Source organism: Photinus pyralis, unplaced genomic scaffold (assembly GCF_008802855.1).
Source record: "Photinus pyralis isolate 1611_PpyrPB1 unplaced genomic scaffold, Ppyr1.3 Ppyr1.4_LG6, whole genome shotgun sequence".
In the NCBI taxonomy this organism is placed as follows: Eukaryota; Metazoa; Arthropoda; class Insecta; order Coleoptera; family Lampyridae; genus Photinus; species Photinus pyralis.
This window is the reverse complement of record NW_022170663.1, coordinates 12,910,471-12,932,771: the sequence shown is the minus strand read 5'-3', so window position 1 is coordinate 12,932,771 and position 22,301 is coordinate 12,910,471. Positions and strand designations below refer to the sequence as shown.

At 35.9% G+C, this 22,301-nt stretch overlaps 1 protein-coding gene across 1 annotated transcript; it reads right to left on the bottom strand.

Moving 5' to 3' along the window:
- Positions 1 to 18,437: 18,437 nt before the first annotated feature.
- Positions 18,438 to 20,135, bottom strand: LOC116174134 (potential E3 ubiquitin-protein ligase ariadne-1-like). Its single transcript, XM_031491955.1, has one exon. The coding sequence runs from the start codon at positions 19,999 to 20,001 to the stop codon at positions 18,517 to 18,519; it is 1,485 nt and encodes a 494-aa protein (XP_031347815.1). The 5' UTR covers positions 20,002 to 20,135; the 3' UTR covers positions 18,438 to 18,516.
- Positions 20,136 to 22,301: the final 2,166 nt, after the last annotated feature.

Sequence of the window (22,301 nt, the reverse complement as noted above, 5' to 3'; positions counted from 1 at the left end):
CTTAGAGTGCGGGGGTTGTAAAATTCGTAATACAGTGAACATTTTTATTTCGTTGTTAGATTATGTTTAAGTAATGCATTAACAACCCTTAAACTGCCCTTGAATAATAAATTTCCGTATGCCTTAACCTTGCCAATTATTTTATGTAATTCACACTATAACTTATAAGATACTTAGAGTGCGGGGGTTGTAAATTTCGTAATACAGTGAACATTTTTATTTCGTTGATAGATTATGTTTAAATAATGTATAAACAACCCTTAAACTGCCCTTCAATAATAAATTTCCGTATGCTTTAAGCTTGCCAAATATTTTAAATAATTCACACTATAACTTATAGAATACTTAGAATGCGGGGGTTGTAATTTCGTAATACAGTGAACATTTTTATTTCGCTGATAGATTATGTTTAAATAATGTATAAACAACCCTTAAACTGCCCTTGAATAATAAATTTCCGTATGCTTTAAGCCTTGCCAAATATTTTAAGTAATTCACACTATAACTTATAGAATACTTAGAATGCGGGGGTTGTAATTTTCGTCATACAGTGAACATTTTTATTTCGTTGATAGATTAGGTTTAAATAATGTATAAACAACCCTTAAACTGCCCTTGAATAATAAATTTCCGATTTCAACAAGAGCATTTTTAAGTGGAAATACCCAGTTTTACATTTATCACAGAAAAATGTTTTCCTGAATTTAAGTTTTCTGTCCCACGCAGGTACGGTACTGATACTGTAACTGAGCTAAAAACAATTTCAATGGAACTCGTGTACATACCTACTTCGCAATAAAACAGCATTAAAGCCTTGATTGTTTCTTCCATACATACATGTCAATTGCAACAATTGGCAGATATACCTACAATAAACCTGCGCGACATAAATTAGAGTTAATGATTCAAAGAAACACCTACCTACATCTCCCTGTCCAGTCCGTCAGAAAAGAAAAAAAAAGAGGCGACAATTTCAATGAACCGGTACCGTGAATAGTTAATATAAAATAATTTTAATTAAAATTTCTGTGACACTTTAACTAAAAATTCCAGAGCCTTTATTACAAATCTCTTTAAGAAAGATGATTAATGATCGAGGACCAACCGTGATCTATTGATTAGCTCGTTAAGCTTCATTCCAGTCGATCAGGTTAAATTTAACGCGTCTGAATTGTAATTTTGATACTTCGCGATATAGCTTCCAATGGTCGCCTGTAAGAGATATATGTATATATAATGAATTCAATGTATTTATGTATTTTGTATAAGATACCCCGTTGGGCCATTGTTAATAGTATAAGATTGTGGACCACAATGGCACAAGTGAACAGTGCCATTGAATGTGGGAGGTATTTCTCAGGCGCGGTCATCACAGCGATGTCATTTTTAAGTGTTAGATATATTAAATTCGTTAAAGAAATTAAGTTTATCTCGAATTTTGATAGACATTCCGCCGGATTTCCATTAAACTTTATTGGTACTCGCCTGATGCGTCGAATCTGGACATACCTATCATACTTATCGTTTCGAGATTGATAGCTGGTTGCTCAATGTTTTAATTGATATAACATATTTCGGCACATACCGCAAGTGGTATTGATCTATCCAAAATAATTCTGCATTTGCTTAGCTTAGATGTGTACTCAACGGCAGATTATAACGTTTTCGTACTCTTTGTCCTGATCATCGTGATAACAATAAATTATTGTGTAAAAGACACAAACAGCAAACACATCAGCAACTTGATGGTCAATTACAATCTGAAGCATACCATAAATGGTGTCAGGGATCGATGTGTGGGAAAAAAGTATTGTGGAACTAAACACCCATACCAATTTCAATAAGAATACTGTGGTGTACGACAAAACCCTTGTCTCACTTAATTGTTGAAATTCGGCTAATAACTGACGACATAAACGACAATTTTTCCAGGTCTAACACCTAAAGTACTTAAACACACATAGCTAGATTAGTATGTAGGATGGGTGGCTTTAAAAAGTGCACATTTTCGTGTCCAGTCATTCTACCCCAAAACAAATAGAAAAATAATTCGTGTAGTTCCAATTTTTTCGGAAATGTGTAGGGAAAGGCCCCCTGATTATTGTGCAATCAAGTGCAGAGCGATTTTGGTGCCGCCGGAGAGAGGGGAGGGGGTACGGTTTTGAGGTTTTTTGTCTATATCTGGAAAATAGTGAGTTCTAAGAAAAATTCGAAAGCGTATAAAATTTTGCAAAGTTTTTCTAATTTTTCTGCATTACTTTCTAATTTAACACCGTAAATTTTTAAGGTGGTAATCAAGAAAATACCTACATATATTGCAATTTAAAGAATCCAAGATGGGGGTCCCACACAAAAATACCATGTGCCAAAAAAGTGAAAATGAGCTAAAGAGCTTGAGGGAAAAGTTCAACCGAAAACGTGAGGGTTTTGAAAGGTGCTAACTTTCAAGAGCCCGTAGCGCAAAAAGAGTGCGTTAAATATAGCAAAAAACACGGATAGGTCGGTCGCAACGACCTTTACCTTTATTCTATAAAGTTTAGCCCCTGTGAATCCGAAACACTTTTATAGTCCCCTTTCTCTACTTCTTTCACTACCAATGCCAAAACTGTGCATGTCTCCAACAACCCTATAGGGTCTTCTATACATTTTAACCCCTCTGAATCCGCAACAATTTTTTTCATCCCTTATAGTCCCTTTTCTTCTATCTTTCGCTACCAATGCCAAAATTGGGCATATCTTAACAAGTCGTCTTCTATAGAGTTTGATTCCTTTCGGTTCGCAGCAATTTTTTATTATTGTAATCCTTTTGAAACAATTTATTTTCTCCATTATGAAGCATTATTATTATTTACGGTTAACCACTTGTCGAAGAAACCCCGTAACATTGGCAGCGATTTGGTTGATGGTTCCACCTATTGATGGTATTTAACCACGCAATTTTCCGGGCAGAAATTACAGCGTATTTTTCTTTGCGTTGATTTTGGGTGTTCATGTTCACTTTCTTTTCTTCGTAAGCTGCATTAAACTAAACGTCGATTAAAAAACAGCTGTAAGCGTAAGGGTGAACGTATGGAATTCTAATTGCCATCTTCTGAATATATCGGTCTATGGCGATTGAATTCATAATATGGGAATTCCATGATTAATTTGGACGGAAATTGCTCCCGTGGAGGTTTTACAAATGTGTTTTATACTTAAGTGATCCACCATTTGCTAACACCTTCCTTATCTTGGTGCATTTTCTTTTTAGACATTCCATTTCTGACGGTTGAGCCGATGTAATTTAATTATTTTAACAACGTTATTCGTATTAATTAGTTTCTACGCCTTCTCGTTAATTTAAAGGTAGGTGCGTTTGGGATTTAAAAACGATTGTTTTGTGTAGTATTTGTAAAGGGTCTCTCCTCCAGCTACCCCCCGCTGAACAATACCAGCCCAGCTCAAGGGTGTAAAAACTACCAGGTTGTTCAAAGTTATTAAATTAATCAGAACTATTTCGATCTTAGCAGGGAGATAATGGACACTTTCAAAATAAGATAACCATCCGAACAAAGACATTAACCACCCAGGGGATACCCTCCTCTTCTGTGTTGTTATAAAGCGTATCATTAACTATCGGTTAAAGAGGTAAATGCTTAATTTCAACTCGATAGCTGCATTGATGTTTTCTACGAGTAACTATCCATTATTGGTTCTTGGTTCGTGAATTTTGGTTGTTACAGGGTCGGACTCGCTACAGGATAGCTCTCCACAGCGACCGAGTTATTGAAGGTAAGATTGTCACGATCGTACTGAATTTTGTTTTTGAAAATCTTCTGTTACTGATATGGTCAATGAATCGATCATTCTTGATCGGGAGTTTGGTTGGGAATTTAATTTGCGCTGGGTTTCGAGTCACGTCTTAATTCTCAACAACCTTTTTTGACTTTATAGTCGCATTTCTCCACTCTTTTCGCCACTAATACAACGTTTTTTTCGGCTTGGCAGTTCCCTTTTTCGATTCTTTTGCCACCAATACAAAAAATTTGCTGTGATCAGCACAGGTCACATCCCGTACACTCTGCCTAAAAGCTTTTCAGCTCTTCCTTTTATGTCTAAGAATATGTGTACCGAATTTGGTTCCAATGGGTTCAGTCGTTTAGCCGGAAATGAGAGCTGGAGCTTCAAAACGAGTACTTCCATAAAGAAAGTCGGGAAATCATTTTTAGTCCAACGCAATACCCCCGTTAATAACGTGCGGGTGGTAAAAATGGGTATGTCTCAACAACCCTTTAGTCATCTTCTATCAAACTGAACCCTCCTGGCGCGCAACGTTTTATCCACTTTTTTCGACATTGCTTTTTATAATGAAAAAGATCCGTTAGAATTACACAGGGTGGCGCAACGAAAGCGAACAGACGGAGTAATTCGTAAGGTAATAGATTTTTGAAAAAACGCACAAAAGGTCGATTTTGCTTGGAAGTTTGTTCCATTTACCTGATCGGTACAGTTAAAATAATCTTCCAAAAGATTCACCCGAATTTGAAAACTAAACCATATAGGCGCGTGGGAAACTCGATCCAACGTTCAATTTAAAATTATTGGAAGGGTGGCAACTCTGCTTAGGAGGTTGCCGCCGGGGGTATAAATTTTGTATAAAAAGTTATTAATTACACGACCACGATAGGTACATGTAGATTGTACAAGTACACTCCTTGTATTTTTAGAAGCGTTATTCTACAAGCCGGCCGGCCAAAGTGAGATTAAATTAAATAAATTTGCAAAAATTCGCCCACCTCCACAGTTGGGCTACCCCTGTTTCAAATTTGGCGTCTGTCACTTAATCCTTAACGTAGTAGCTACCATCAACTAATTCACACCGACCTTTGATATTGAGTCGCACAACAATACAAATATGTGCAATAATTACTAACAAATACTTAACTGAGCCCTTAAGTTTCTAACAGTGTTTGATTGCATTCTCCTTTAGTTTAGTTTTCCCGCATGTAAAATAGGAATAAAAGCGATCTGATACGAAAGAAATCGAGTTTTAATCTAAAATTGCTTATAAAAGTAAATCCATAAAGTGGTCATCCTTAACCATTTTTATTAGTAGCCCCTTTTACGATTTTGATGACAGTGGATATCGATTTGGGACGCGGAAAGATTGTTGTGCAGAGAATACGACCACCTACCATAGGTGTGGGATTGTGATTTAATTAATTCTCGCCAACACAGTTGGGAAAGCAGCGCCCGAGACTTACTGTCTCCAATTTACGGCGTGGGCCATAGAAATGAATATGAAGAAATGTTTGAACCTGTCGATTTTTGAATTGCGAGTGCATATTTTCGATGGGGAGTTATAACTCTCAAAATTCGACTGCTTCTTCGCTGCTCAAGAGATGAAAACGGAGTGAAATAGGAATAATTTCTTCGGAACCTTGTGACAATTCCAAAGAAACTGAGAGTCAGGGAGCCTTTCGATCTGTTTAGAGCCCTTCACGTATTTATAAAGCCATAAAATTACGCCCGCAACAGATTTTCCTTTATTATAACAAATACCAAGGCTATCGCATCAGCCGGTTCTTATAGACTTCTCCAAAATCTAAAACTGCATTTGTCATTCGCCGTTTTTTATAATTAGTCGTAAATCACATTACTCGTCTAGACATTTCGGCAATTAAAGTAATTTCAATATGAGATCATCCTGTAATTAATTTCTGTAGTACTAAATTCCTGCATTTATGGCCACTTATTTTATTGCCGCGTCTTTATTGTTTGATAAGGTCGATTAAAAATTTTACCGCGTTAATAATTTTCTGCATCTAAAGTACCTACTCGTAAAGGAGCCACGCCGGCAGCAGTTCCCTGTATTTTTGAAAGCTTGAGTGGTAGCGGCACTCCGAGTACAAAACCTTTCTATTTTGTTTAGAAATGTTACGATTTTTTAAGTTTAAAAACTAGGTTTGGTTTCGTCATTTTTATGTTCAAACATACGGATATACGCCATTTCGTCGAGAACTAAATTTGTTTTCGGAACCTTTGGGGTAGGAATTTTGGGAAAATTATTGCAAAACCTATAGACAAATCGGTTAATTCCATCCTGCTGAGAAGAAAAATTAAGTAGGAACTAATATGTTGGCAGTATGGGGATATAACTTTCGAACAGGGCATGTTGGGCCTTCAGTTTATTTGGAGAAAATGTTTTCCTTCTACCACCCAATGTTTAAATACTTAATTGTTACACCCTGCTGTTTGAACCCTCAAATTATGTTTTAGCTTTTGTGGTTTGTCTCCAAATTCAGCCTTTGTGCTAGGTACTCATTCTACAACCGTGGGTATTACACTAAAATTTTGGCCTGTGAATGTATCCAAGCTTCAATTTCTGTTAGAAATTATTGTACCGACGCCGGCGTCGACGTTCAAAAAATATATAATTTTTTTTAGTTTATCGCATATTTACAATCTGTTCCAGATGAACAATATGTAAATGTTGTAATAAATAGTGCACTAAACATGACGAGAGCAATCCACTGGAAACTCTATTACTTAAAAAATTAGTTGTTTGATTACGTAAGTATTCCAATTTTCATATTTTGATGTCAAAATACACAACTAAGGGTTTTAAATTGAAATTGAAAGTTTTTTTAACTTCGTTTAAATCTCGATTGAGAATATTCAGAATATTTGTCACAATCTCACAAATTTTAAACTTTTGGCTCACGTTGAAGGGCTGCGTTGAAAATTTCATTTCAGAATGACTGCCTGAAACATAAATTGAAGACTGAGTCAAGAGTCATTCGTCAAGAATCAAGCATTAAAGTACAAGCTTCACGCTGTCATCTCCAATATTAAAGCTTCGTCAGAAAAATGCAAAAATTCAAGGTTTAGCATTCGGAACACAGGCTTAAATCGGGTTTAAAAAAGTACAGGAGATACATGTTATTGTGTTCCAAGATAAGAGAAGGTTTCAAAACATGTTTTCAATTTCAAACTCAAAATTCAAGCTTTAAGATTTAAGACACAACAATACATAATAAACATTGATGCAACTTAAATTTTAAAATCTTTAAGATTAGCTCAATCTCATTAAAAACGGTGACGGATAACCGTGTTTTTTGTTTTTTATTTTTCATTTCCACAAAAATGGTTTTATTAACGAGACTTGGTTGAAGTATACTTTTTTGTATGTTTCGAATAGCTACAAATTTTTTCAATATAAAAAATTAAGGTATTTCCGAAATATTTGCTTTGTTCTGCAAAAAATTTTTTTTTCAATGAAAATTATCCTTCAGAGATTTATCGTAAGGTGAGTAGGTTCTATTTGGTGTCATTTTCATCACTTTTAGCTCTATTTTTTGATCTAATAAAAAATTATAGTCTTTGTTGAAGAAGAAGCTCAAAAAACGAAAAAACTCCAAAAACGACTTCTGTAAGATTGCATTTTCTAGTAAATGTTGATAATTTGTTGTCATAAACATTTAAGTCTCATCATACAGCTTCCTATGAATCTGAAAATTAACTCGTTGAATGAACGTCTCCATTTTGTAGTTTGTTGAATGTTTTAGAAAACTGACAAACTAGGTTTATTTATTAAAATTTTTTCTCTAAAGGCGATCGATTTCGGGAATATACCCATCATCAGGCCGTGCGTTCTTTCTGCGTTTCTGCATACCACGGCCTGATGATGGGTATATTCCCGAAATCGATCGCCTTTACAGAAAAAATTTTAATAAATAAACCTAGTTTGTCAGTTTTCTAAATCATTTTATCTGAAAATTAACATTCTTTTCCAATGTTTTGCGCATTTTTGCAAATTTATTTGTAAAAAGGTAGGTTTTAATATCACTTTTGCCGGCTGACTGGCTGGCTGGCAGCAAATGCGCACCCCTAGAAGAACGCTTGTAGGAAGACGAGGAGTGTACTTGTATCTACCGGACTGGGGCTAAATGATGTGGGGTTGGCGATATGTGGGCACCATTTCAAAACGTGTAACCGTGGTGATTTTTCAGTTTCTTCTACAGTGTAAGTCTATAATTGTTTCCAAATTGGTGTCGTCTAAATGATCTTGTAAACGCGCACAATTCTTGCATGATGGAGTTTTGTTATTTTCTTCGCCCGCCCAAAAGTTACCTTAACGAAAAATTACACTTAAAATTGAATCTTCAAAAGAAAGCAATATTAACGCCCGCATTCGCCAATGTATTTTTCTCTATTGCCGAGTCTTTCCCAACGGCGGCGTATATGGCATTATATTTTAGATATGTAAACCAAACAGATACAATAATTTTAGATGATGTTACTAATAATAATAATATAATAATAATAATTTATTGCCATAAGTTTTACATTTTGTAAACATTAGCATTGTCAGAGAAAAAATAAAGATTATACGAAATAAAGATTATACGAAATGGGCGTTGTATAGGGTTAGTCGTGTTAAATAGAGTATCAACTCATATTTAAAACGATGCGTTGGCATTATTTTTTTAAGTGACAGTGGTAGCATATTATATGCTTTAATGGCGGAATAATAAGGTCCTTTCTCAAATGATGCAGTTCTATGTAGAGGAATTCTCAAATCTTTGTTGGTACGAGTCAGCATTGCGTCATATGTTTCAGCGTTAGTAGTAAACAAAGAGTGTATTAATACTGTGGACGGGGCAAGTTTGCAAAAACTGCGTTTTACATAGGGCGACAAATGTAAGTTTGCTAACCAAATGGTAACTGGGAAACGAAATTTATTTGTAAATTGTGCACGACAAGTTTTTTGTTTCAGAAGTGTCAAACATTTCTAAAAGATCTTCAAATAGAACGATTTACTTTACAGCAAGGAAATTCCGAAAAATTGTTATACACTTCTTTAAGAACATCTGCCAACAAAAGAACCTTAAGAAGGTATGAAGATGTCAATGCATTTAGGAAGCAATTGAAGAACATGCTTCTGCAGCAATCCAGGAAAGGTGCATCTACTATAATAATACCGCCGAAGAAGATTATATTGCATGTCACACTTGTGAAAGAAAATCTCACTTCAAATGTTGAAATTTTAAAATATATAAAACCTTTATATGTCTAAATTTATAAACGGTATTTGCCAACTATGCATATTAGTTGACTTCTTGAGGATCATAAACATGGTTTAGTTTTGTTACAATGATATTAAAAATATCCAAAATCGGCATCGACTACATATTTTTATCGTATGCAAAGTTTTTGAGAATATCCCTATGTCATGCAGCATATGTAAATATAATCCTTGTTTCCTTATAACTGCAAGAAAACGTCAACATTGTTTTGGAACTTGTCCTCTTTTTAGGGTGTAAATGCCACTTTGATCCTATGTACAGTTTTTGAGAGATATCACATAAAAATTAATTTCTGATTAATTTAGGGTCGTATAGATCCAACAGTATCATTTAAGAAATTCTTCCAACCTTTTCAAAATTTGTAAGTGTATCGATGCAAATTTAATCCAATGTAGCAGACCATTATTATTGGAAATGGTAGAAGCGGTATGTCACATACATGCACATACACTCAGGGGGTACAATGAAAGGTACCGCAGGGTTCAATGATTTTTGGAGTTCATTGAATCGGGGTAGCTGGGGTACATTTGATATTTACCTGCAGTAATTTGTTTTGAATTTCCTCTTTTCGAAATTATGGTGCTATGAGCGCCGAGCTAAAGAGGGTGAATATTACCTTCCTTTATTTAGACTGGACTACATACGAATTCAATATCAATAAACCAACTAATTTGTCATCAACCGTAGAAAAATTTACGAAAACTGTTTTTAATTCAAATTTGTTCGCGTCAAACGGTTTCATTGAAGTTAAATGCTTCGTTCTGATAGCGGAAAACAGGGCGGAATTGAAAGGTACAAATTCGTCCTTTCTTCGGAGCACGTCCTTTAAATGTGCGAGAGGGTGTAGGGAAGAGTGTCCCATTAGCCCACTAATTGCAGCTCTGTCACACTCGCGGATATCGGAAATGAGATAATCGAACTCGGTACGCGACCTGAGCTTTCGACGGCGACCGCACGATCCACGCTCATCCCCTTTTGTTCGACCGCTTCGCATCTCTTTAAGATGAATTTTTACCGTTAACTCCCTTATCGAGTTCGAATTTGGGATAAAATAAAACTCGTGTCGCTTTGAATCTTAAAGAAAGTCCAGGTCGGTAATGGTAGAGAATAATTAATTGTTGGAACGTAATGATGAATGATGACTGTTAAATTTTGAAACATTAAAAAGAATCTCGGAGGGGTCACGAATTTGTTAATTACCCGTGATTATAATCTGTGTGCATTAGTCAGTCAGAGACAGCTGTGTGTAAGTCACGTTGAGACTCTCAAGTCGAGTAATTTGTGGTGTGGCTTAAACCATTAAAAGCCTTATTAAAGCATGATTATAAAACATTGTAATAAAATTTTACATATTAAAATAAAATTCGTATAAATTACAAATAAACTGGTCGTCATTAAGAGAATGTTTACGGCTCTTAGTGTCACGCTGCCTCATATTTTTATTAATAAATTACAAAAACGAAAATAATAATCATAAAAATATAATGTGACTACTGAACTGTATGCCTTTTTTTTTCATAAACGTACACATGTGTCCGCGTTGGGCTCTAAATTATCCTTCACTTTATTGAATAAAACGAGTGTGCCATTCATTTCTAGTTACGGTTTTGACCTACCGAATCGAATCTCTATACATATTTAAATTATTCATGATCTTATGTTGTTATCTCTAATTTTGAAGCTACCGTGTAACTGCCGGCGATCAATTATGATACATGTCGAGCTGCACAAGTCCTAATAGTACCAAAAATCTTGGTGGCACTCATTTAAATTTCCTCCTGGGCGATGGTCGTGCAATCGTCGATCAAAATATTATTGCGGTTGTATTGGTCGTAAATTGCTATAAAAATTTTCACGTGACGTCTTAATTTGTTGCAGGCGTGATGGGAAGAAGATTATATTCGCTTAATTAATGTCACAAAATTATGTTTATTATTTCCGTTCTTTTCTTTTGCTGCTTATTTCAATCAAACTCAGCACCATTGTCCTTCCTGTTGGAGTTGAATCGCGTTTTGATGATGATTCATCTCGACCACCAATAAATTCCTCCATTCCTAGTTCAAAGACTACAAAAAAAAAACGATCTTGAGGTTTCACTATCTTGGACCTTAACTTTCAAGTACTATGTTTGAGTCAAGTAGTTAGTCTACACATACCTTAGTATCTTCATAAAATCTTCCTATTTTCATAATTGGATTACTATGCCTTTTCAGTTTCAACCCAGAGCTGGGCAGAATAATTTCAAAAAGTATTTGAATACTAAATAGTAAATACTTTACACAAATCAAAGGTATTTGAATACTAAATACTTTTACGTCCAGCACAAGCGAATACTAGATACAGATACATTGAAAAGTATTCAAATACTTTAAAAAATAAGTATTCAAATACTTTAGAATGTATTCGAATACTTTCAAAAGTATTCGAAAACTTTCAAAACTATTCTAATACTATCAAAGGTATTCGAATACAGTAAAAAGTATTCAAATACTTGTCACTCAAATACATTAAAAATTTAAAATAGTATACTAGATAAGTCTTAATACTACTTAAAAAATAATAATAATAATAATAAAATAAATAAGTTATACTTTGTATGGGGTTAGCTTTTTATATTTCTATTGTTATAATATACAAATTTAAGGGGAGTAAAAGCGTATTATTATTATTATATTATTATATAGGAGGTACCTACCAGGACCTTTCTTATACCAGTTATATCCTTAAGAATACGTGTACCAGTTTTCAAAGCGATCGTAAGTCGTGCGCATGATACGCACGACTTTCTTAAATTAATCCTAGCGATTTTGGAACAGATCCATTTTTGACCATCCGTTTGTCCGTGTGCATGATAACTTGTTTAGAAACGTGCGATCGCTTTGAAAATTGGTACACATGGTCCTAAGGATATAAGAAAGGTCCCTATTGTTTTTAAATTACGTAGACTATCGAGTCAGAAAGTTTCACTCCAGGATCGTGCGGTATTCAGTTGTATCGGATTTTAATATTTGATTTTGTGACAATAGAATAACTTAAAAGTACTGCCTTTTTTGGAGGCCGGAAAAAAAATTGTCTGAGATCGACCGGAAAAAAACATTTTCTTATATAGAATTTGGCCCGTAAAATCCATAATTTCAAACAGTTCCAAGATTGGGCTACTAGTTCAAAAGTTACAGCCCTTTGAATTTTCTTTCGAAATTGGTTTCTAGTCTATAACTTTTGATTGAGATTGACTAACTAAATTACTTCAAAAATTACTTGAATTATTGTCAAAATAGGACGTATTGATACATCTAAAGCATTTCCTCCAATTTCTGTAGGACATACAGTTACTACTAATATAAAACAGTTTCATACACACAAAATGGGTAATCGCTTGGATACCAAACAGAATAAACTTTAATGGAAGGGCGTAGTGATCCTCAGAAAATTATTTAAAAGCCGCTTTACATTAGGCAATTTTCGTGCAATGCAAGAGCAATGCAAGTTAGAGATACGTTACTGCGCATGTTCATACGCAATTCAGGTGCAAGAAAATAAATAGAGAAAGTTCTATTTCACTTGCAAGTTTGGCGCAAGTTCTAGTAACTTTTCTAGTAATTTTGTCAATACCACAATTTATTTGGTTTCGCGTGTGTTATTTTGTGTGTTTTTTTTAATAGCAAGCGCCACCACATAACAAGCTGTAGCCAGTTTAATTTCCTTTTGTTTGCTCATACCTATAATGGTCAATTTTATTAAGTTTCATGAATAACCTTCTGTGTAAACAAACTGAAAAGTTTCAATTTTTGAAAAATATGTTGTCAGTACTGCAACACTTTTCTAAACTTGCACAAAAGTTGCAACACAATTGCATAAATGTAAAACCGTAATTTTAGATTGCATAGCACAAGCCTTGCATTGCACTAAAATTGCCTAATGTAAAGCGGCTTTAACAGACGAATTTAACTCTAGAAACCTAGATGCTCATCTAATCTCTAATTGGGTCATGCTCATAAGCTTACAATAGCTTACAATGAAATGGTGCCACGATAAATTTCAGGTGAAAATTCGCAAGTAAAGCTGTTATAATTCCAAGGCACTTGTCCGGCGAATTTTGGGCGCTTAAGATAAATTTCAAAAAAATAAAAACGTTTTTCCAGTTTTGTTGGTCTCTCTTGATCCGGCCATTATTAAAGGGAAGCTAAAATGATTTTTGGCGAGATATAGGGGTATATACTACCGTTATATTTATAGCCTTAGGCAAGTATAAGGGTTAACTTTAACATGCCAAAGGTCATCCTAGTTCCTAATTAGAGCTTTGAATTAAAAATACGATACGAGTTAAACAGAAGAATAAATAATATGTCGTGTGCCGATTATAATTCAAACAAACTTATTATTGATGATGGTATTAAAGAAACACGCATTTTGAATCCTACTCGTTCGAATCCGATGTGTTCTTGTAATGTATATGGAGTGTTTGGTGTAAGTTATAAGCAGTTCGGTACGGCGTATAGCTTGTTGATGTGAAACCAGGCGTCGCGGAGAATTTACACCTGACAATAGTCGATTCCCCGCTGGACGCCCACCTTTATAATGAAATAATCTGCCACTCCTTTTGCCGTCCGGATGGAGTTGTAGTGTTTTTAAATACCGACCGACAACCGAACTCCAACATTTCATGTTAAATTAATTCGAATGTGGCGTATACGAAAATTAAAGTATTTCGGTTGGAATTGCTTTGGATACGGTTCAAGTTTGAAATTGAGGTCGCATCAAGGGGCATTAAATTGGATTGGAATAAAAAGACACTAATTTTTGCATTTGAATTTTGGTTGCAGACCGAGTTATACTAATCTATTAATAGAGCTACCTTGATGATTCATTTGAGCGAACCAAATTTTAAAAAATATCTAATTAGAAAAGTTAAGGGTTACAAACCCCTTAAAGTGTATTCTACTCGAGGCTGTTAATTAGCAGGCAATGTCAAATTGATTGGAGAATATCATGACTGCTATGTAGAGTGAAAATAATTTAAAAAGCGAAGAGGAGGAATAGAAGGAAAGTTTCAATCTCCGTTCGTAAATTACTACCATATGGAAAAGTGAGATATTGGTTTAGCCTGTGCTTTAGAAACATTAATACACGGAATACATTATAGTAATTAATATCATGTACTAGTAAAGAGAACACATTCACAAATCCTTATATAAGGCACCGCTTAGTATCCAATCCTCGCAATTGTACAAGGTAATTCCACTTTCAATAAGTAAACATAAAAATGTGTATCATTAAACTCGGGCGTTTTGTAATGAGTAATGACCCAAAAAAAAGCTTAGAAACGTTTACAGTTACTGTCAATTAATGCAAGCTTGTTAAATTTTAAATGGAGTCTAATCTAACTTGTAAATTACCCTTTTAAGTTATTCAAACTCGTGAGATATGAGGACACCCCCACTGTGATAATTTATTATTTCTATATCATGGCGTGACTTGCATTGTTTATTAGAACAATTATCGGGGCCTAATGATTTGCATAAATAAAAATGACGGACAAGAATTTTATACTATTAATAATCTTAATGTGTAGACAATGAAATGGTTCTTTTAGTTAATTAATAGTAATGGTAGGATCCTCACGGCGCTGTTACCGATGGTTCATTTAGTTTGATTTATCCCAGGCGTTTCTGTTCAAAATACGAAGAAACGTGAAGTTCGATTTTGGACGATCCCGCAAAACGCGAGAGAGGAAGACACGCTTTATATTCTAATCAGAAAGTTTTATCCGAGGTTTTATCTAATAACATTGTAAACTCAAGATGGCTTATGATTTCTTCTTTTAATAACCTTGGACAATGCTTTTGTTAGGAGGGTGGATATATTCTAATAGGGCCAAGATTTACTAGATATCTGTGACAATCAACTTAATTCTCATTTACAATTGCAATAGTACCATTATTTAAACAAAACGTTGTATCGGAGAAGATAGCTTTTAATTTAATGCTCTCGAGATTTTAAGAAGTATAGTTTTACCAATTTTAAAACTTCCACAACGATTTTAAGAAGATTCTAGGACGACGTTACAAAAGGGGATTTTAAGCCATGTTGGGGTAGTTGCTTGGAAATATGTAGGAACAAAATCGTTTTCTACCATTTTGTCTTAAGCCCAGAAAAATGAACATGAAAAGCAAGACAGTTGGGGAATCTTGCACCCCAAACCAAAAGGGCTCGTTAATTTTGGCATAAATAACGCTCTCTGATAATCGTACCGTATCGAATTATGAAGGTTCGCTCCAGCAAGTAAATTGGACTTCGAGATTTTTCATTTTGGGCGATTTTGTAATAAATTTAGTTAATCTCTCGACCACATTTTCCAAAAAACCTTGCCTCAATTTGGAGCAATGCTGCCAAATATTGAAACCATGGTATAGTGGTGTAATCAAATTGAGACGATTAAGGGGCGATTCTGATAGGTCTTTTTTCCGGAAATGAAGGTAGTGCTTGACCTATTTAGTCCTAGCCCTACCCACTAGCCACCCTAACCACTTTGCACAATTATATACTGGACCAAAAGAAATATTTTCAGAAAGGGAGCCCCCTCTGGCAAGGAGATAGTGAGCCACCCTTAAAGGTGTATTTTTTAGTTTTTGGCAATTTTACCGGACCCTTTATCCAAAAATATGTGGATACCTTTTTTGTAGAGCATAAAATTTCATTGCAGTAATCTGGCGTATCCGAACTGTAAGTATCCAGCAGAATCGTACCTTTTTGCATATTGTTAGTCAACATTCTTTGTAATACAGTTCCTTTTTGACTTAACATCTTTTTGAGTAAAATATTTAGTGTTTTGGTGAAATCATATCATCCTCTAAGGCGAGTTTTTCGTAAAATGTAACAATAACCGGTTGAGGTTTTGTTTTAGTGGTTATAGTGGCCATAGAACAAAAGCTAATACACCTTATCGATAGTGAATTTTATTCTAAACCACACATCTTTTGAAAAATGATGTGGTTTTCCTGTAAAATGTCAAAAGTGCTCGATGTGAATCAAAATCTAGTTTTGATGCTATTATATACACCCCGATCAAGTTGTATGCCTCCACTTTTCGGGGAAAACGTATGAATACCTTTTTAAGGTGTTTGAAAAAAACCTTTCTTTTTTTTAATAAAAGTTCCTAGCATCAAAACTAAGTGAGCTCCGCTTTACAGTTATTTATGTATTGTTTATATGATCTGTAAGTTTGACCGGTGCAAAGTGCTTATTTTTGAAAAAATGTGGTTTTGAAGTAAAAGAAAAATTTGAAATTTTCAAAAATTGCCTTTTTTTTCAAAATAACTAAATGTATTAGTGATACGAAAAATGTACAAAAAAAATGTAGCTTTTACTTTTCTGAACATTTCGCTTTTTTGTTTTTCTGTAAAACAAAAATTGGTTAAGATATGGCTGTTCAAAGCCTTTTCAAGTACAACCCTTTCAAAAATAAGGGTTAAAAAAATTAATTTGAATAATATAAATATAAATTTTATTGTTTTCTATTTGTTATTGAAAATCTAGAGATCTAAGACGTATATTTCAAACAATAAGGGTTGTTTTTTTAATTGAAATAAAATAAATTCGTAAAATTTTAATTAAAAAAATTACTGTATAAAGTATCAATGATGAAAAAGAATTACTACAATAAGGGTAGAAATTATGTGGTAAAAAATAAAAATAGCAAAGAAATCTAAATTTAATGTTACACTATAATTAAATAATCCCAAATTGCTTGAATTTACAATTATATGTTTAATAGGGGTAGTTACCACACCTAAAAAATAAACAGCAACCAACGGCACAAGTCCAATTTTGAAGTAGATGGTTTAGAATAACCTAAATCCAAATTTCCATGCAAATCAGTGGAGTCAAAGTATTCTATGACATTGTTTTAATTATAACTATTGTAGAGGTAAGATTTAGGGGTTGTTAAACTGTGATAAAATCTTAAGTTATGCTGTTTAATGTTAATTGATATTTATTCACTCCTTTAAAAGAAGATTTGAATCAATTACCCGCTTTAATTTACAATTATACGATTTTTTTCTAATAGGGATAGTTCATTCCCCTAAAAAATAAATGCAACCCTGGGCTCAAGTTCAACGTTGAAGTGGAGGGTAAGTAGAATCTGAATCCAAATTTTCATGCGATTCGGTGGAGACGCGGAAAATTGCAGAGTATCGCCGTATTCCACGTTCATTTACTGTCCTAATAAGGTAAACGCTTAATTTAGAGGGGATCTTTTGAATTTGGTGGTTTACCGAAACGGACAATCTTTTGGCTATTAAATCTTTTTGATGGCTTATAAGAGAAATAGGCCTTAGCGTGCCCAGTTCTTTCTTGGAGGTTGATACTACCGCAGCCTGCTTCCACTCTGAGCGATATTGGCCAGAATTTATAACCGCTTCGATTTCTCCTGGGCCACCTTTGATACCATTTCCGACGGTAAACTATCCGGGCTAGAATCTTTCCTCTTCGGCGTAGTTCGTGCCGCTCTATTTTTTTCCTCCGCCCCTATCTCTCGTCTATCTGGTTCCAGGTTCAGTAGACTCCTGCTATCTTGGTCTCTCCCACGAGAGAAAAATTATTTCCTGCGTCTGTACCCATTATTTTTTTTCTCAATTTCCCCGTGACAATCCAATACGCCTTTCCCCATACGTCATTGTCCAATTCGTAGCACAATATCTTTCCCATAATTTCTTCTTCTTACTTTCTTTTTTTTTAGTTCCATTCGACGTGCCTTATATTCCGCCCTGAGCGTTTCCCTTTCCAGCTCCTCGTTGTTGCTCCTTCTCCCCACTCTTTTTTATTATTATTTAGGAAAACTCGAAACTTAAAAATTGTTTATTATTATTTTAGGAAAAATCGAGGTTCAAACATTTTTTATTATTATTTTAGGAAAAATTGAGACGAAAATTTTTTATTATTATTATTTCTGTTTGCTTTATACTTAATGTAAATCTTTCAGCTCGGCCTGATAATAACGTTTTAAGTCGAAATCGATAGCCTATAGAAAAAATAATAATAAAAAGTTTTTGAATCTCGATTTTTCCTATTCGTTTTTAAAAATTAACAGGTTTGGTGAGAATAACAATAAATGAATTAAACGGAAAGCTAACTGATGAATAGAAAAAATAAAAGGAAAACTGATTCAGGCTAGTAATCGCGTGAAATACAAATTCCGTCTTTAATAGGGACACAAAGAGGAGCACAAACAAGGAGAGGTTACACTGTGAATGAAAGTGGCGACATCTATGTAGGGATTTTACACCACCTATTACAAATAAGAAGTCTACGTTACAAATTTTCTTTACGTTTAAACGTTTGGTACGAAGCATTACAATTGCTAATCAATCGAAACTAAACCCGTATATTCAATGTCGACAAGAAATTATAAATACAAATGAAAGTTTCAAAAACCGTAGCGCATGCGCTAGTCCGTATACTCCCACCAGCCCTTCTCATAGCCCTCGTGAACATGACCGAGCAAAGCTATACGTCTCAGGTTGCAGTACATGTACTTATCTTGCGCCTCCTGTTTAATGTTGGGGAGATTCTCTTGAGTAATGTCCCTCTCCAGGTACTCACTAAGAAGCTCGGTGCTGCTCTCCAGGTCCTTCTGATTATCTTCAAAAATGACAGACTGATTATTCTTGCGCAAGTAGTAAGCAAACACATAGGTGTACATCAAGGTCTGTCGACACTTGCAGAGTATGTCGACCGCCCTTTTCAAGAACTGCACCTCGATCCAGCCCATGTTGTTGTCCTGCATTTCGTCCATCTTGGCTTGAACTTCTTCGTATAGTTTATTTTCGAATCTCAGAGACTGCATGTGATTCATGTACCTGTTGCAGTAGAATAGGTACCGTTGCAGCTCGGCACGGGAACGGTCCTGGGCGTCTCTTGCCGCCTTCGCCTCGTGATCATCGTAACGGTTGCAGCTGTACCACGAGCTACCGTGGGGCTCCCATGGTCCCAGGCACACCCAACAAAAGTCCGCCTTGCAACTTTGATTCTTACATACCATGTGATTGCAGCCCCCATCCTTCACGATTGTGGCGTTACACTTGGGGCATTCTTTGGTATTTGCCGCAATCCAGTTTGAGGTTTCGGAATCCTCGTCGCATTTTTTAATCCACCTTCTTAATAGTTCACAACGAACTGGTTCGTGCCAGTGTTCCCCGCAGGCAAAACAAAAGACATGGCCGCATCGACATGTAACTGGAAGAGCATCAACATAGGCCACCTTTATCGCATAGTTACAGTCGGGACCTGGACACCAACGCAATAACCTATTGCACTCTACAAAACTGCTGGTGATTAAATGCTGATATTTGACACGTATTTGAGGATCGTTCAGTAATCTCATCGCCGATTGGTCATCGACAAGTATGGGACAATTGTGGGCAGCGCACGCGATACTTTTTCCAACACCTTCCTCCATGACCTTAGTCGTAAGGTACTCGTTCCAGCACGGGTAGCAGAACCTATGCCCGCATTCCAATCCAGTCATTTGCGACTGGTGCAGTACCATAAAACAAATCTCGCACTCCTCCGTCCCAAGAATCTTCCTCGAAAATTTCGGCTTCGTCACACTGACGCGCTTAAACGGACTAACAACGTGCGCCTCTCGAAACAATTCATCCTGATTGCCGTCGTAAAAGCGTTCCAGCAACTTCTCCTTGTCCCAGTTGAAGAAATTTAGTAGAGTACGTGTTGTAGCTGCGGGCATCTGTACGACGGTGTTCACGTCCTTGATGGTATCCGTCATGTACTGTACAATGTCATCAGTTGAAAGCACTTCAAATTGATAGTCTTCATTGGTGGTGAAGGCCGCACCTGCTTCGACTTCCATAGCAAAGTCGACGTCGTCGCCACTCGTTTCATTTCCGGAGTCCTCATATTCCTGCGAGATCATCGGATTAGCACATTTTAATTTATAGACCGTTTATTAATCACTGCTCGATTTTGATCGGTTTCCAAATTTGACAGTGGCATTTTAGAAATTTGTCAACAGTGATCGTTTTAAGTCGTTCGTGTACTGTTCAAATTGATGAAGAGTGTACGCGAAAATTGACTCCTGGCGTCTGAGTAGTGAGCAAACGGAAAAGAAAAAATCGATTTGCTCTGACTAAGCCTGGGTTGACTACCAGCGTGGTGATAATGCTCCATGTCGCACATTGGTTTCTAGGTTAATTTCTACCAATCCGATGTATTTGGCCAAAACATGACGGATCTCCCAACTACCAATAGAAAATAACACCATCGTATGGTGACACTGTCTCTCTCTGTGCAGTCAAAAGCCCTTCTACTTGTTCATAGACATTCAATGAGCCTTTTTGCTTATTCGTTCAATGTGCCCTTTTCAGGTCAGGCGAGAATCTATGATGACTTCCAAATATTTCACTGCCCTGGTCAGACCCAGTTAACGTCCTCAAAGGGTGAGCTCATCAAGGTAATTTTGGTATAAAAACGTACACCCTCATCGAGTCTAAATGTAAATTTTGCTGTGCGTATAGAATTTCCGCAACAATAATTACTTTCTGCTTATAATTAACATTAGCGGAGCGAGAAAAATTGTGAGAATAGAAGGGACGCGTGCACATCGCATACGTGATAGGATAGCTATTCTAACGGGTTGTACTAATTGTGAATTCATATGCAAATATGTGCATTGGGATGTTAAACTGGTAATCTCGACTCATTATTTCACAGCTTTTAAGCTCGCCAGGAGGGTGGTTATTCAATGTCCCGCTCCTCGCATCTGTCTTTATGCCAAAAACAATGTTGCGGATTATCGTGATTGCGCGTTCGGCGAGCACGTCGGAGGATAGAGAAGAACGCGCCCGTAATATGGTTAAATTATAAAAATTGTACACAATTCGAGTTCATCGGGGTTAAACAAAAAGCCCCCGTGGGGATTCTTGACCGATTTTCGTGCGTATGAATAAGAACTCCCAATTATAGTCGTTGCTTTAGGACAAAGAAGCGGACGAGTTTGGATGTAATGTGACAGATGTGACCTGATGAAGGAGAACCATTATAAACTTTTTATACATTTTTTTGTTTCTATTAATCGGATTGAGCTTTGACTGCGAGGATGTGGGGCGTCCCTTGCGACCCTCATTTTTAAAACTGTGTTTTTTAAGTGTTTCCAGGGGTTCGGTGTTTTTTGGCGCATTCAAATTAGATTGAACGCCTTTGTAAAAAAAAATCCTTATTTACACCGCAGCCTATCCGCTTAATAATAATAATAATAATAATCATAATATTTTTATTCCATGGACCGTGGTAGGTATAGGACATGTCAAATACACATATAATTACTAACAGACAAATAATATCACAGTTAAAAACCCGTGTAGTATACCAGAGCGGTTTAATAGATATAATTGCAAGCTCATTCAGATTCTTTTTCACGCGGTCGCGCAGGTCAAATAAAACTTCTCAAACAATTTAAGCAAACACATCCAGCACTACGAGAGTTTATAAAAAGCAGCTTTTCATACTTGAATTTTTTACTTGCATGAGGCATAGCCGTTTTGATCAATGAGGGTACAGCACATTTTAGTTTGCTGCCGGATGTGCAAGCGGCGCCCCCCTCCACAGCAGTGGTATGGAAGTTGGCAAACTTTTTGGGAAAATTCACCAGTGCCAGCCAGATCTGGTTCGTTGATGCGAAGAGTGGGTATCGTTCGAGGATGCAGTCTCCTCGTATAAGGGTGGAAGGATCCCTTCTGGTCTTCTTTTCGCACAAAAACATGTGAGCAGGTATGCAGCTCCAGATAGACGAAAATTCTTGACTTTCCTTGTTTTCTTGCTCGGGATGGCCGGAAATCTTCAAAGGAGGATCTAAGTGTTTTAGCAAACTCAAGCCCACAGACAACTCTCCCGACCAGGGATTAAAGGCAAAACCTCCGATATATTTGTGTCAAGGGGGACAACATTTTAACCATACACTACTTCATACCCTTTCACCCTCTGCCCACAGGGTCGTTCTCTTACAAATTTTAAATGACAAGTGGTATCGAGTAATAGCTTGTTTGAAAGGTCTTTTGAAGTTCGTTATTTTGACGATTTTTTAAAATCGGTTTAGAGAAAATTAGAAAAATCGTTATTTAATTTATTTAATCGGCCTATCTTAATTTGTTCAGATAGAAAACAATATCAAACGAAAATGTTACTTATTTGTTGCTATGGGAAAGAAATAATTTAATT

Bases quoted from the DNA above. Each gene is read 5' to 3' on its own strand.
- LOC116174134 (XM_031491955.1), bottom strand. From the start codon at position 20,001: ATGATCTCGCAGGAATATGAGGACTCCGGAAATGAAACGAGTGGCGAC.